General features: G+C 37.2%; 1 protein-coding gene across 1 annotated transcript; it reads left to right on the forward strand.

Annotated features, from left to right (window-relative positions):
- The first annotated feature begins 15015 nt into the window (after positions 1-15015).
- Positions 15016-16008, forward strand: ZFP42 (ZFP42 zinc finger protein). The gene has a single exon (XM_061177471.1). The coding sequence runs from the start codon at positions 15106-15108 to the stop codon at positions 16006-16008; it is 903 nt and encodes a 300-aa protein (XP_061033454.1). The 5' UTR covers positions 15016-15105.
- The last annotated feature ends 833 nt before the right edge of the window (positions 16009-16841 follow it).

Genomic DNA, 16841 nt, shown 5'->3' on the forward strand with positions numbered 1-16841 from the left:
CCTACATATATTTTTTAAATCAATATAATGCCCTCACCATAATATAAGGAAATAAAAGGAAAGTTATGCATAATAAAATAACATGTATTCCCATATGTAAATGCTCAGACTTGAGCGTCAGGAGACCAAAAACATCTCCACAAAACACTTATACTCTCTAGGGGGCGATACGACTTTTGGTGAGAATCATTATGTTGCTAGACATGACGAAGGGCCCACTCCATCAGGGACTATAATTTCACCGGAGACCCATTAGCATGGGTGTGCATTTTGCTCAGCTGCCTGGATGCAAGCTCAGAGTAGGCCAAGTTGCATTTAAGCAGGGTGGCAGCTTTACTGGAGAAGAAAATGGACTGAGAATGGAACAAGGAAGTTTAAGGCCCAGGTCCACATCCCTTTCTGCAATTCCATAATCCAAAAAGAGCATGGAAAAAGGAAAGTTTTGTTTTGTTTTCATAAGGTTGTTCACAACTCATTTGGAAACAAAATTCAACTTGAATAGACACAAAACTATTCAGAGCCTTTACTGATCCCACTTATTTAGGCATAATCATCAGTTTCACTGCAGATATAATATGGTATAGGGAATATACTATCATTCTATAATTTGTTTTTAATCTGAATCTGGAAATAGATTAGACCTCAGGGGTTTGGGATGAAGGATTATGACCTGTGTACATCAGGGAATTAATAAAATAATGGGCCATGTAATCTAAGATGGACTAGACAGGAAGTGAGAACAAGAGCAGTAAGGGACAGTGAAACGATGGAGAGTTGCTGGATTGCAGACTGTTGGATTAGACGTACTGGAAGTGATCCAGGAAGACTGGAGTGATGATCACACACTGTGATGCTTTTAATTGAGAATATGAATCCAGTGCAGTTACAGGTAATGATAAGTTTGAACCATGAGGTGGCTGAGGTGAGGAAGAATCATCCATGTGGATATTGCAGTAACCAAGATTAGTACTGGGATATTTAGATCTGACTGCATCAAAGAGTAGTGGTGACTAATACAGTCTGATATCTTAAGCTTCAAAAAAGCTGGTTAGTGTGAGGCATAGGAAAAGAGAAAAGTTTGGAGGAAGCAAAGAGGAAAAAGGTGAACACTTATCCCATGGTGTGGAGTAACAGGTGTGAAGAGAAAATAGAAAGCTAAAATAACTGGCTCAGTCCTAAGGATACACATAAACAACAGCAGAATTCTGTAGATGAGCCTGCTCTATTTAGCTAAAATGGAATAGTTCAGGGGTCAGTAAGGTTTTTTTCTATAAAGGGCCAGATAATAAATATTTTAGGTTTTGTGTTATAGTTACTCAACTCTGCTGTTGTAGTGCAAAAAGCAGGTATATCCAATAGGTTTAGAAATAGGCATGGTTCTGTTTCAGTAACATTCTATTTATGGTTACTGAGCTTTTAATTTCACATAATCTTCAATTCCAGGAAATATTACTCTTCTTTTGATTTTTTTTGTTCAATCATTTAAAAATGTAAAAACCTTTCTTATTATGGTAGGCAGCGGTCCAGATTCAGACCAAGTGCCAAAGATAGACAAATTCTGGAATAGTTTAATATGTAGATAGTAAAAGGGAAGAAGATATTGGAACCAGATTAGAGAAGGCTTCAAAAACATGCTAAAGCCTCTGCTTTTTTTTGTTGTTGTTATGCTTTAGAACCTATTCAAAATTGTCATGGAAGCAAAAGATATATCATCAGTGTTTCAGGAATATAAGTGGTTGTAGTAGGAATAATGGATTAAAAAGACAAGAGATTGGCTGCAGAGTGTCTGTTTAGAGGCCTTGGCACTTATGCAGAGAGGACATAAATGCCCAGGGACACCTTTGTTTGAGAAAGCAGAAGCCATTCAATGTCATCAGAAATAAAGTGGCAACACTGAAAGAATATTAAATATACAATTTTACTATCTCTCTGAACATACTGTAAGGAGAATGGTAAAAGAATATTTAGAAACATTAAAGAGACTTAATCCAAATGACTCAGACGGTAAGAATATGACACTGGTAAAGAAATGAGGGGAGCAGGTACACATAGGAGAAGAGTTCAGAAAAAGGCGATCTAAGAATATGGTCTTAGCTGGTACCATAGCTAAAATTATTTTCTCTTGAGACTTGAGAATTCTTTTCTATGACAATTTCTTAAAATACTTATCTCTCTTGAATTTTATGCCTGGACATTGTGGGTGAAACCCTAGGGGACGGAAAGGAGAATTCCCATACTAGAGGCTACAAGTGATTCTTACCCAGTAAGGCACGTCTGAGACCCATTCCAAGACCAAAGAATTCCTGGACTAGGTCAGCAAGAAACACCTTGCTGGTATGCTACCATGGCAGTGGTTTCTTGGCTCCCTCTGTAGAAAAGTAAACATATACCCTGAAACCTCTGCTAGGAGCCTTTGTATTCGTCCAAAAAATCCCAGCAGAACTGAAGAAACTTGATGAGTACTATGCAGAAAATCCACTCATGTTATACTTTGTCCTCTGTTATTTACAGACTACACTTTAAGTGGGGCAATTGAAATTTGGTCCTGGGTTGCCTCTCTTCTACCTGTACTCTCCTCCAGCACTAGGGCAGTTAATAATACCTTCTATAGTGAAAAGTGTCATGAAGGAAATGGAGATACCCTAGCATTTGAGGAAACTCATGTACACTGGTCCCTCCCTACCACTGAAGCTGAAATCAGAATGAAGCAAAGAACCAGGTTTGTGATAATCTGGGGTCTCCAACTTCAGAAAGAAGAAAGATAAGCCGTGGAAGAACAAGGATGATGGTTTGGCTTGAGAGGAAAAGGAGCACAGTTAAGGCAGGAGGGTGGGTGGAGACCAGATCACATGGTGTCTTCTAAGATAGGAAGGAATTTGGATTTTTTTCTAAAGGAGATGGAAAACCATTGGGGAAAGCAGCATCTTATTTACCTTTTTTTAAAAAATTACTGGGATATACCTTTTCATTCTTTCAGTGGTACCTCTTAAAGTTCATAATTTCAATCTCATCCAACTTATCTCTTTCTTTTCCTTTATATTCAGTACTTTTGTATATCGAATAAGAAATCATTCTCAACCCCAAATTTAAGAAGCTATTCTTCCATTTCGTTCTCAAAGCTGTATTTACCTTCCACAATTATATCTACAATCCATAGTTATAGCTACAGTCTGGAACTTATTTATGTGTGCAATGTGAGTTAGGAGTCAAGATTCTTTTTTTGCCACATTTATAGCTGTCTCAGTATTGTTTCTGAAAATACTAGTCTTTTCCCACTGTCACCTTTATCATGAGTTAGTGCCTTAGTCAAATCAGGCTGCTATAATAAAATACCATCAACTGGTATTTACTTCTCATAGTTCTAGAGGCTGAAAGCCCAAGATTATGGCATCAGCACGGCTGGTTCTGGTGAAAGCCCTCTTCTGAGTTGCGGACAGCCAACTTCTCATTGTATCCTCACAGTGACGGAAAGAGAATAAGCCAGCTCTTGGCTTCTTTTCATAAGGGCGCTAATCCCAACCATAAGGGCTCCACCTTCATGACCCAATTACTTCCCAAAGGTGCCACCTCCAAATGCCATCACACTGGGGATTAGACTTGAACATAAAGTTTGGGGGAATGTAGATCTGTCAGGTTATCCCATGTGTACAGGCCTGTTTCTGGGTTCTACTGTGTTACATTCTACGGCTTTCTACAATTTTAACAAACTACTCAAAATATTAAATGTTGCAAGCCAAAAAGATGGATGTAGCTAAAAAACTAATTCTTATATACTTCATTTTCTTGGGGACAGAACAGTAAAGTATAACTGGAGAAATGAGGACCTACACTGTCTAATTATATAAAGTAGATTACCTAAACCAACTTGTATTATAGCACATTTGGGAGTTTTAGCTAAAAAAGAAAACATGAAGTATTTAAGTTCTAAATAAAGATTGTTTATGGAAAACTACTCAGCCATAAAAAAGAACGAAATAATGCCATTTGCAGCAACATGGATGCAACTAGAGATTCTCATACTAAGTGAAGTAAGTCAGAAAGAGAAAGACAAATACCACATGATACCACTTACATGTGGAATCTAAAATATGGCACAAATGAACCTATCTACAAAACAGAAACAGTCATAGACATAGAGAACAGACTTGTGGTTGCCAAGGGGGAGGAGGGAAGAGAGAGGGATGGAGTGAGAGTTTGGGGTTGGGAGATGCAAACTATTACATTTAGAATGGATAAACAAGGTGCTATTGTATAGCACAGGGAACTATATCCAATCTCCTGCGATAAACCATGATGGAAAAGAATATGAAAAAGAACGTCTCTATGTGTAAAAGCAGAGATTGGCACAGCATTGCAAATCAACTCTACTTCAATAAATAAATAAATAAAGCAAAGATTGTTTGAAGCACTGATGTTTACATATTTACCCATTTTGATACACTTCTAACCATATATGTAAACAAATTATTTAGAGCTGCATTTTTCAAACTTTTTTGGCAATAACAAAATACTCACCCAGTGATTCCAAGTCATAGTTTGAACAACATGAATTTAGATCTTAAAAATTCCAAAAAAACAAACAAAAACAAAAATGATTATTTATGACTGTGTAGTCCACAATTATTTTTTAATACATTTCTTTTTTTTTTTGCCCAAATAAGGCAGAACCAGTAATACTTACAGGCTGACATTCATTATTTATTCTCACCACTTCAAAAATAATACAAAACAGTAACCAAACTGTCCTACCATATTCCTATTTAGAGTATATATAGACCTTAAAAAGCCTGGAGCATCCAATGTGCCACAATGATCTTCTCCTATACAGATACGCATTTTATTGGTTTTCTACTTACCACATTACACATACAAAAAAATCTCTAAAGGTAATGTTAAATGGCTGATTATATCATATAGAATATATTCCTAAAAGCCAAGGTAACTCTATATAGGGAGAGATGGCATTGAGTTTCCAAAAGAAAGGTTTCCTGAGAGGTGGTGATGCTTGATTTGAGTCTTAAGAGAGGTATAAGCTTGGAATCAAGGTCGGGGTGAATTTTATGGGAGGGGTGATGTTAGGATATTCCAAGACAAAAATTACATTTTCTGGGCTAGAACTGGGGTTAGATTGTGGAGCTCATGTCTGTGCATTAACTATGTTCTAAATACAAAATGGAATCTAGATTGGATACTAGAACAGATTTTTTTTAAAAAGGATTATTGGAAAAACTGGCAAAGTCCAAATAAAATCTGGAGTTTAGTTAATAGTATCGTACCAATGTTGATTTCTTCATCTTGCTAAATGTACACTGGTCGTGTAAGATGTTAACATTAAGGGAAGCTGGGGAAGAGAAATATGAGAACTCCCTGTATTGTCTTTGCAGCTCTTCCATAAACCCCCAAATACTTCAAAATAAGAAAGTTTAGGGCTTCCCTGGTGGCGCAGTGGTTAAGAATCCGCCTGCCAATGCAGGGGACACGGGTTGGATCCCTGGTCCGGGAAGATCTCACATGCCACGGAGCAACTAAGCCTGTGCACTACAACTACTGAGCCTGCGCTCTAGAGCCCGCGAGCCACAACTACTGAGCCCGTGCGCCACAACTACTGAAGCTTGTGCACCTAGAGCCCATGCTCTGCAACAAGAGAAGCCACCACAATGAGAAGCCCGCGCACCGCAACAAAGAGTAGTCCCCGCTCGCCACAACTAGAGAAAGCCCGCACGCAGCAACAAAGACCCAACACAGCCAAATATAAAAAAAAAAAAAAAAGTTAAAAAAAAAACACATCTGAGGTTGACTCATAAATTTTTATGGAAAAATGAGAAATTACCTAAAGTAAGTTAGATCAAGCTCTGAAATTTTCTCCAGGTGAGCCCAATTTTAATAGGTCCCTTAATAGAAGGGAATTATGTGGATAGTCCATTCTTAAGAGGAAGAAAGGATCTTATGAAACTGCCAAATAATAACATTCACGGATCATTGTCAAAGTCCAAGGAGAATCTGTGGTCTAAAAAATAGCCTTTAGCTCCTGCATTGAAGCTCACTGCTAAATTCTCACAAAGAAAATGAAACATGACAATGTTTATGTGGTTATAGCTTTCATCTAAAGAGCTTAAAGACTGCTGAAAATATACGAGATTTGGATACAAGTCTCATTCTGCTCAGTGTGAAGTACCAAACAGCTTCCATTTAGATTTTGTTTTAATGCAGAGCCCATCTTCTCCCATTTTATGCCCCCCATGCCCACTCATCCCCCACCCCCAGCCTGGTAAAGGTGGTCAAATGGTACAAATTTCTAGTTATAAAACAAGTCCTGAGGATGTAATGGTGACTATAGTTAATAATACTGTGTTGTACGTGTATTTGAAAGTTGCTAAGAGAATAGATCTTAAAAGTTCGCATCACAAGAAAAAAATTTTGTAACTTTGTACACATAAAAGTTAACTAGATGGATTTAACTAGACTTATTGCAGTGGTCATTTTGCAATACAGACATATATCAAACTTGCATATATCAAGTGCAAACGTTGTGCACTTGCAACACATATGTTATATGTTAATTACATCTCAGTTTTTTTAAAAAATGCAGTCAAAATGTACCTGAATATACCCTCATAAAAATCTTATTCTACTAAGACATCAAATTCCAAGCAGAAACATTTATTATTGACTGGGTTTTTCTGAATGGAAACTCTAAAACTACATTTCAAAAGCTCTTTAAACAACTGACTGAACTTGGAAAATTAACTTTGCCTTTAAACTTTGTGTCAAGATAGCAAGACTTAGGTTGTAAACTCTGGCCCATAAACTAATACCTCTGTGGCTTTGAATAGGCATTTGTCATTACTGACTTCCCATTTCCTTATCCATAAAATAGGCAATAACAACTCATAGGCTTTCTATCAAGATCAAATAAGTATGTAAAAAGGCATTATAAATTACAGAAAATAATAATGCACTAGGCTTTTTATGAAAGCTATACCCATGGAGTTTGTAAAATACCACAATATAATATAAAATGCTATATCTCAAAGAATCAAGCACACTCAAGTTCTAATCTGAGTTTAGCTACTTACCAGTGTGTAAACTTTCTTTGTGCCTCAGAATTCTCATGTTAAAATACTAATAAAACTATGATAATAATAATAATAGTAATATAGTCATTTTGTAAATCTGATTTCAAGATAAAATGAGACATTGCATGTAAAACATTTAATTCGCTAAGTCAAATAGAGATAGACTGAAGCTCCAACAATGAAACAATGTTTTACAAGTTTAAGGTTAATATGCATTGACTATACATGACACATGTGTTCTTAAAATATTCCATTCCCATTCCTCTTGGCATGAAGATCTAACTTCTTACCATGACCTACAAGGCCTGGGGGTCTGGCACTGCACATCCCCTCTTGTTCCCCTTGCCTTCATAGGTATTCCATCCACTGTCAGGGAGATGTGCCCTCTCAGCTGACCACCTTCAGATCACAGCAGCTCTAGGGAGATCTTCCTGAACTTCCTGATTCCGTCACAGTCTCCTATTCTGGGCTCTCATAACACCCAATACCTACGCTTCATTGTCCTAACAATAGCTGCATTTCAATATTTACAAAGCGTGATTACTTCATTGTCTTTATTTAAATTTTTAATATCTTGTTCATCATGAATTTTTGCACTAATTTTATTGTTTAAATATTGCATTAAAATATTATTAATCTTAACTGAATTTTAGGACACCCCTCAAATATTTTTGCAGAAAACCAGTAAGTTACATGCCTCACCCTAGTTCTGGTCCTGCAACTTCAGCCTGAAAATTGCAGGAGGCCTGGGATACATATCCCCAGGATCCAGAACAATGGCTTGACTGGGGGAGAAACTTAAATATGTGTAGAGTGAATTAGAGCACATTTGTAGTTTCTGAATTCTAAGACGTTTTAAGGGAAATATTAGTTGGTAACACAGAAATAAATTGTCAAACTAAAATTTTTTTAAAAACCAGCTAAAATGTTATTCTTAGAAGAATTACTATGACTAAAACTCTAGCAATCCAAAAAGCTGCTTGTTTCCATCAACCACCCTCTTTGTATCAATTTCAAAAGGCAGCCCATTTTTGTTTCAGGGTTTAATTGGTTCCCTAGCTCATTTTGGAGGAATTCAATTTCCCCTGAGCGGGGTTCATATGACAACAGATGAGTTCCTTCTTTTTGATTTACTTCTCTAGGCCCATGGAAAGGAAAGCTAAAACAAAATGGGAGGAAAAATAATTTATGTAAGAGGTGTAGTGTGAAATGCAAATTTAGATTTTCTAAACATGTAGTCTCCAGCTTACAAGCAGAGCTACATTAACACAAACCAAGTGACCAGATTGGGGAAGGGAATTAATCTTGTTGATTGTATGCACTGTCTCAGAAGTTACGGGAGTGATAACAAAAAGGTGTGGTCTAGCGAATAAGATTCAAGAGTTAGATGAAAAAAAGGATCTTTGGCTTTAGTTATATGTGTGTATTTCTCTCTCTCTCTCTCTACATATATATATGTCATCCTATATATAAATATATCATATATACATAAGTGATATTTACATTCTGTGTATATATCATTATATGTATCATTTACATATATAAGTGATAATGATGACATTTTATATAGATTTATAGAGAGAGCCTCCAGTGAGGAAAGGGACTTCCAATGACCAATGACATTGCCATTTAAAGATTTGGAAAGAATGCTCTTCTCAGGATTCTTTGGCTCCTTGAAGTTGTATTTCTTTTTGAAACCCAAAACATTAACATTTTTATCACACACACACACATCTGGTTCAAACCTGCTCTGATAACTTGTCTGTGCAGTTTCTAGAGACCATAGCAGTGCATCACAGAGAACAAGAGAGAAGTAGTTTCTCACAATTCCTGCCTTCAGAAATTCACCTGCAAATAAAAATATCTTAAGGTAAAGAGCTAAGGAAGTTTTATATAACATCGATATCAAATGGACGGGACCTGATATGCCTACTGGGGGAGATCAGGAAATAATACATTTTTTAAAAGTTTAATATTTCCCCTATTGGAAACGATCTTTTATTTTTTTCACTGGCATTTATTCTAAAATAAACCCCCCCCCCAAAAAAAGAGTGGAGAACTGCTCCCAGATATATATGTGAATTGCAGGCAAGCATCAAGTGAAAATTTAAGAGGCTTTTAAACGCTGATTTGGTTTTTGTTTTAATGGTCTGTGTACTTATACAAACTATTAAACTTCACTAGACCATGGCCAATGGTGAGCGTTGATTGGTGCTTTCAAAGTGAGTTGTGTTACCTTTAGAGACACGAACAGTCACATAATGGCTGAAAAAGAAAAAGCACTAATAGGAGTTTCTCTGCGACTGGGGGTAGGGTGAGATGGGGGTGAAGTTTGGGGGAAGAGAAGAGAAGGCACAGGGAAAGGCGAGGTGTGCATTACACGGGGTAAAAACTGCCTCCACCAAAATTGATTTTCTTTCATTGATATATAACTGCTTAAATTTGATTATACTTACGTTCATTTGTTCAGTAGAGATTTACTGAGTGCCTACTTCTTGCTAAAACTGGGCGATGGGGGTTCAAAGAGGTTTTCTCACGTGGCGGAGGCCCAATGACTGCGGCGCGGGGTGAGGAGTACGGGGTGGGGGCGTGGGGGGGAGTCGCCCCTGCCCCCCGGCTCTTGGTTGAATGTGACCACGCGCTGGTAGGTCCGGCGGCCAACCCCACCCGGGCCCGGCGCTGAGCCACACCCACCTCCACGCCCACCGCTGCCTGATCCCTCGACCTTCACAAGGTTGGTAGAGCCTTTCCTTGGAAATTCAACTAATCAAGGCAGAGTTGAAAAGTAGGTGTAGCCTGATGACAATGTGTCCATCAAAAGGAGGGTGGGTCCAACCGGCGGAGCGCAAAGAAAGGTTGATTCCAACAGCTGTCGGGAGCAGGAGTAGCAGTTTCTTCTACGTCTTATCTTTGAAAGGAATTGGAATAGCAGAGTGCTTCGCGGTAGCATGGGTAAGTCTTGTTCCATGGAACTGCTTTTTTCAGCTATTGGAGACGGTGTGTGTATTGAGCTCACTACTTAGGATGGATTTTTAACCGTAGATCCCGATCAAAAAGATTTTGAAAAGCACAAATGGGAAGCGTTTTATCATCCTAGAACCAGGTGGGGAGTGGACCTTGGCCAGTAGACTTCTAGTGTTTAAACGGCGTTTACCTACAGCTATTTGGGCCACTGACCTCAAACTTTCAAAACGTAAAGGAGGAAAGTAAATACACTTTCAAGAAAGCAGATTCCTGGTTGAATTTTCCTTGAAGTTGCATTTTTAAATTTAGTTTTAAAAAATTGTATAAAATTGTATTGTAAAACTTTGTATAAATATTGTATCTCATTGCAAGAAATGGCTCCGTCTATTTTATGCTAAAATGTTTAAATTATTTATTATAAAGAGTAAACTTATTTTCCTTTCTTTCCTCTTCAATTATCTCTGCAAATGGCACTACCATCCACCCAATTACTTGAGCAAAAAATTGGACTATTCACTCATTCTTGCTTCCTGTTTCTCTTACCCCCTTTATCCAACCCAACAGCAAGTTTGGAAGGCTCTCTCTCCATTTTCCCTCTCTCCCTCCATTTCAGCTCCGCTGCTACCACATGCTCCAAACCACCAACATTCTTTTCCTAGATTACTAAATAGCCTGAGGGATTTTTTTTTTTGCTTTCACTCTTGCCTCCCTTAATCCATTCTTCACAAATCAGCCTGAGTAGTCTTTTAACCTAAATCACAGCGTGCTAATTTCCTTGTTTGAAAGAAACCCCTTAATGGTTCCCACTGGTTTGGGAATGACATGCAAATGGCTCCCTCCTGCACCGTCCTCAACCTTATCTCAGACCTCTATGGTCTTTGCCCGCCATTTTGTGTAATAAGCATGGCTTTCATTGCCGTCCAGCAAGCTAATCCCTTTGTGCTTTCTGTTGCAGCTTGGAAAGAACTCTCTTCTTCCACCTCTTTCAACTGGCTAATACTTTTCTTCTTTTTCAGGTCTGGGTCTAATGCTTCCTTGGAGGCCTTTACAGACATTCTTTTTAAAGATAGCCTCCCCTGTTTTTCCTCTTATTGGTTTCATTTCATAGCATTTTTCTCAACCTGAAATTTTATTTACCATTTTATAAAAACTTTATTTACATTTCTGTCTCACACAGATAAAAATGATATGAAAACCAGGGACTTTATCTTTTTCGCTGCTCTAAGGGTCAGCACCGCGGGAATTCCCTGGTGGTCCAGTGGTTAGGACTCCTGGCTTTCATTGCTGTGGCCCCAGGTTCCATCCTTGATGGGGGAACCAAGATCCCGCAAGCCGGGCAGCACGGCCAAAAATTTAAAAGGAAAAAAAAATTTTTTTAATTTAAAAAGAATTTTTAAAAAGGGTTAGCACCTAGAACAAAGTTTGGTACGAAATATTTGTCAAATGATTGAATAAGTAAATGATGCACCCTTGGAACTACTTCTATCACAATTTGAGAAATACAAAATATAGTATATAGTCTCATGCCATTAAGTAATTCTTGTAACATCCTATACTATGTTTAACCATTACGTTTTCCATGTGGTTATTTCTACCAAAGGAGAATGTAGTTATATCAACAGGAGTATTCTCATAATAAATTAATAAGTTACCATTTCAATTTATACATTGTTCTCACAAGCTTGCATATTGTGTGAGAAATGGCATAATGCTCAGACATCTGACAAATAAGAATCTAGTTTAGAAAGGTAAGGGCTGTACTTGGACCCTGGTAAATTCATAAAGAAAATACCTTTCTCTCAACCCTGATCTCATAGGAGATGTTGTACTAGATAACACCTTGGCATCACTGATAGACAACTTTATGAAACTTCTACCTTAAGCATGCCTAATATCCCAAATGAATTTCTAGTAAATTAATTTTATAGGATTGCTAAATCAGATATCACCAGTCTGACGACTAAATGCATATTCATCAATTCATTTCATTAGACAAATCTAGTAAGTGCTGAGGCATGTGAATAAGACAGGAGAGGCCCTTGCTCTCTTAAAGCTTACAGTCTAGTAGGTAAGACAGGGCTTAAATAATCAGAACCAAGGGGCTGTGGTCAGTGTAAAATGGGGAGCTAGGAGAGCGTTTAGCCTGGGGATCTAATTGAGACTAAGAATCAAGGGAAGCTTGCCTGAGCAAGTGGCGTTTAGGCAGAGATCTGAAATGTAGGTGGGAAGTAAACCTCTGCATGCCCCATCTGTGCACATGCTCATATGGTAAGGAGGATTGAGAGTGGGTAGTTTGTTTTTTTTTTAATTCTATAGTTTGGTATTTATCCTAGTTTTTTTTTTTAATTGAAATGTAGTTGATATACAGCAATATTATTTAAGTTACAGGTGTACAATATGAGGGTAGGTAGTATTTTGTCGAGAGGAAAGAGCATGGCACTTTATTGGAAGGAGACTTTATTATGGCTGGAGATGAAAAGAGATAAGTCTGGAGAGAAAAGCTGGAATCAAACCAATTGTAGCTATTTTAAATGACTAACTGAGGGAGGGAACTGTTGTGTTCTTTCCTACTTAAACTTTAGATCTAGCAATTTTGCTCCAAAGGTGCTTGCTATATGCACTAATACAAAATGAAATGAAAATTATTTTTTAGCTATGAGAGCATGATTTTGTTAGGCAAATATTGCTGGATACAGTCTCCCTGGTTTATTTCACCTTTATAAAGGACAGAATAAATAATAACACTTGTGCCACTAACATTATATATTATATATTAGGAATATAACAAACAGCTTGTGCCACTAACATTATATATTATATATTAGGAATATAACATACAAACAGCTTGAACATATTTTTTTTAAGATTTTTTTTGATGTGGATCATCTTTAAAGTCTTTACTGAATTTGCTACAATATTGCTTCCATTTTATGTTTTGGTTTTTTGGACATGAGGCATGTGGGATCTCAGCTCCCCGACCAGGGATCGAACCTGCACCCCCTGCACTGGAAGGTGAAGTCTTAACCACTGGACTGCCAGGGAAGTCCCTGAAAATATTTTTAAATAGCCACATTTAAAAATAACCTCCTCAAAAGAATCGTACTATCTATTCTTGGCAAAAGAAAAAAAATACAATAAAAGCAAAACATGCATTTCAATTGGTAAGGGAAGAGGTTTAAATGTCTTTTTAAACATGAGTATGTATATTACATAGAAATATATATTTATTTATATAATATATGCATATATTTAACAAAACATTTAAACCTCTTCCCTGAGCAATTTATATATAAATATTTGACTTATACTTAGTTAAATATATATCATGAAAATATTATATATTTATTCGTAAATATGTATATATAAATGCTTAAGAAGACATTTAAAAATCTCTCAGCAGTTTTTAAATATCATAGATAACATTCATATATATTTTATATAAGTAAATATATAATTTATTTAATTTGTAATTTATATAGTATATATTTACATATATAAATATATGTGTATATATAGTGTTTAAGAAGGCATAAAAGCATGTTTTGTTTTCATTCTATGTATTATTTTACCAAAAGTAAATGGCACAAACTTTTTGAGGTGGCTTTTTTTTTTTTTTTTTTTTTTGGCCACGAGGCACGTGGGATCCTAGCTCCCCGACCAGGGATCAAACTCGCACCCCCTGCACTGGAAGGCAAAGTCTTAACCACTGGGCCGCCAGAGAAGTCCCGAGGTGGCATTTTTTAATGTGGCTATTTAAAAACATTTTCAAGCTGTTGATTTTCATTCCAGTACTTTCACATTTGCTCCTTTTTAAAAGCATTTAATTTTTGTTCCTACAGCAGGACAGCAGGATGCTGAAATTAAGAGATCTTTTATAAGACACAATTGTAACATTAAGCAAAGGACTCTTAGAAAGAATATAGTATATTCATGCTGTAACTTTCATAGTACTACTTTTAGATTTTTAAGAAAAGGATCAAAAACCACTCGAATTCCCCTGTGCCTTTATTTTGACGCGCACTTATAAGAGATGGCAATGCATAGATTTCACATGGCTTATTCTCTGGATCCCCATCTTATAGAACAAGGGTGGGCAAACTACAGCCATGCACCAAATCAGTCTCTGCTGTGCATTGCCCATCCTCTGTGTACTGTCTGTAGCTGCTTCTGTGCTACAGTGAGATTGAATAGCTATGACATAGGCCCTAGGGCCCACAAAGTTTAAATCAGGCTCTTTATAGAAAAAGTTTGCTGCCCTTGGTCTAGAATAGTACCTGGCACTTAGCAGGATCCAACATCTACTTATAGAATGAATACAAAGATAAACTAACAGTAGCTCACAGGAGTGGTCAGCATTTGGTCTATGCCATGAACTGTGCTAAGCACTTTAAATGCAGTATTTAATTTGAATTTCACAGAAGTGTTACATAAGAATAGACATATCTTGCTCCCTCACCTCCTTTAAATTTTTAGTCAGCTGCCACTACCTCAGTCAAGATTTACCTGGAGCTCCCTATTTAAAATTGCAAATCCCTGCTTTCTACCGGTCCCTTGGCTTATTCTATAGCGCTTTGCCTTAGAACATATGATGTACATTACTTATTTATGTTGTATACTCCATGGGGCATACATTACATATTTGGTATAGTATATCTATTCACTGGTATGTCTCAACCCATCAGTAGCCTAGAATAGGGCAAGCACATAGTGAGTGCCCAATGAACGTTAGGTGATCAATTAGGGAGGTCAGATAACTTATGGGGGATACCCAGAAAAGAAAAGGTTATGACCCATGTCTTACGTACATATGTCACAGCTAATTCTCTTAGTCTCTTGCAGAGTTAGTCAAAGATGTAAATGTAGTGATTCTGTTATTGGAAAGTGAGTTCTAGGCCATTTTTTGAGGTCATTTTCTGACAATGGCTCTAATTTTGGAATATATTTTACCTAATGACTACTATCTCAAACAGGTGCTTGCTGAAAACAATTCACGTAGATCACTCCTACCCAGAAGTGGTTGCTCTATCCTGGTGCAAACCTTCACGGAGGGAGCTAGCAGGACGACATGGACCAGAAACTGAAGAAAAGGGAAAAGACACGTGGCCAGAAAGGGCTTGGTAGAAGAGCTGTCAGTGGGGACAAGTCACCACCAGCCCAGCAGGAACCTCCTGACACAATGTGGACCTCATGTGATGAGGATGTGTGCTATGAGACTAGCTTTCGGGTTGTTGAAGAGGATTCCTTCTCTGACTGTTATATAGAATGCATAATAAGAGGTGAGTTTTCTGAACCTATCACGGAAGAGGACTCACTTCTTAAGTCCTTTGACTGTCTGAAAGAAGGATCAGAACAAGAGCTTTCTCAACAGGCTCTTACGGCAAGCTCACTTCTTGAACGTTCCTTGGAATACATGAAAAAGGGGGCAAAACAAGAACTTCCTCAACAGTTTGGTGGAGAGAATTCACTTCTTGAGTCTTCTGAGTACATGACAGGCAAGAAGCTTCCTCCTGGAGAAATACCCAGCACTGACTTTTCAGATCCTCAACAGCTCACAGCATGCACTAAAATGAAGCCAAGTACAAATAAAGAATATGATGCTCCAGAAAAAATTGTTTGTCCTCAGAGTGGATGCATAAGAGAGTTCAAGAATAGAGCATCCCTGAGAAAGCATCTCCGGGTTCATAGTCCCCGAGATCACGTATGTGCAGAATGTGGGAAAGCCTTCAAGGAGAGTGCAAAACTAAAAAGACATTTTCTGGTTCATACTGGAGAGAAGCCATTTCCGTGTACTTTTGAAGGGTGCGGAAAACGTTTTTCCCTGTCCTTCAATTTGCGTACACATGTGCGCATCCACACTGGGGAGAAACCTTTTGTATGTCCCTTTGAAGGCTGTCGCAAGAAGTTTATTCAGTCAAATAACATGAAAGCGCACCTCTTAACTCATGCAAAGGCCGAAATGAATCAGTGAAAGAAGATGGAAAATAATCCTCAAACAGGATAAGCATATTAACAAAAGAGTGATTGGCAACAAATATGCCTCACTGATTATTGTTTCAGGAAACAATTTTTAAATCAATATTGCCACCCTACAAGGTATATTTTTTTTTTAATGTTACTAAGATAGATGCTCCTATACTCTGTGATGTTATTTTAGAACTTTGTGTATAAAATTATAGTGCAGTTCCAATAGTAATGTCAGTAATGAACTTACTTCAAAAGCATAATCCTTAATATATGACAAATTGGATTTTTGGATATGGGACTTAATATCTCATACTATAAGTACAAAATTAACTTTGCTTTTAAGTTTGTAGTTTCCAACTGTTTAGCTTTTTCCTTTATACTTCTTAATACATATGATAATTCTAGAGAATGAAAATTTTGCAGTAGGTTGTCAATAAATGAATTAGCTAAAAATTTTTAAGTTAAATATATTGTTTAATCATTTTATTTTTTATCATTGTATCAAACTATATTGAAATCATATAGTAGATGTAAATGGTTATTTGATAGTGTCAATCCATTTGAATCCATTTTAGATATTGTAAAATAAAAGAAAGTAAAACCCCAGAAATGTACTAAATCTGTATTAAAAAATCAAAGAAGTATGCATTAAAAAGAGATGCCATTTATTTGTCTTCAGAATTAGCAAAGCATGGCAAAAATTGATTGTTCGGTATCAGTGAGGTGTCGGGGGGGAAGTTGCTCTCCTACAAGGTCGGTTAAGGGATGTTGTCACCCGCCATTTGGGGAGGGGAGTACTACATCAGTTTTCTAGGGCTGCCATAACAGTACCACCAA

This window comes from Eubalaena glacialis, chromosome 20 (genome assembly GCF_028564815.1).
Source record: "Eubalaena glacialis isolate mEubGla1 chromosome 20, mEubGla1.1.hap2.+ XY, whole genome shotgun sequence".
Classification (NCBI taxonomy): Eukaryota; Metazoa; Chordata; class Mammalia; order Artiodactyla; family Balaenidae; genus Eubalaena; species Eubalaena glacialis.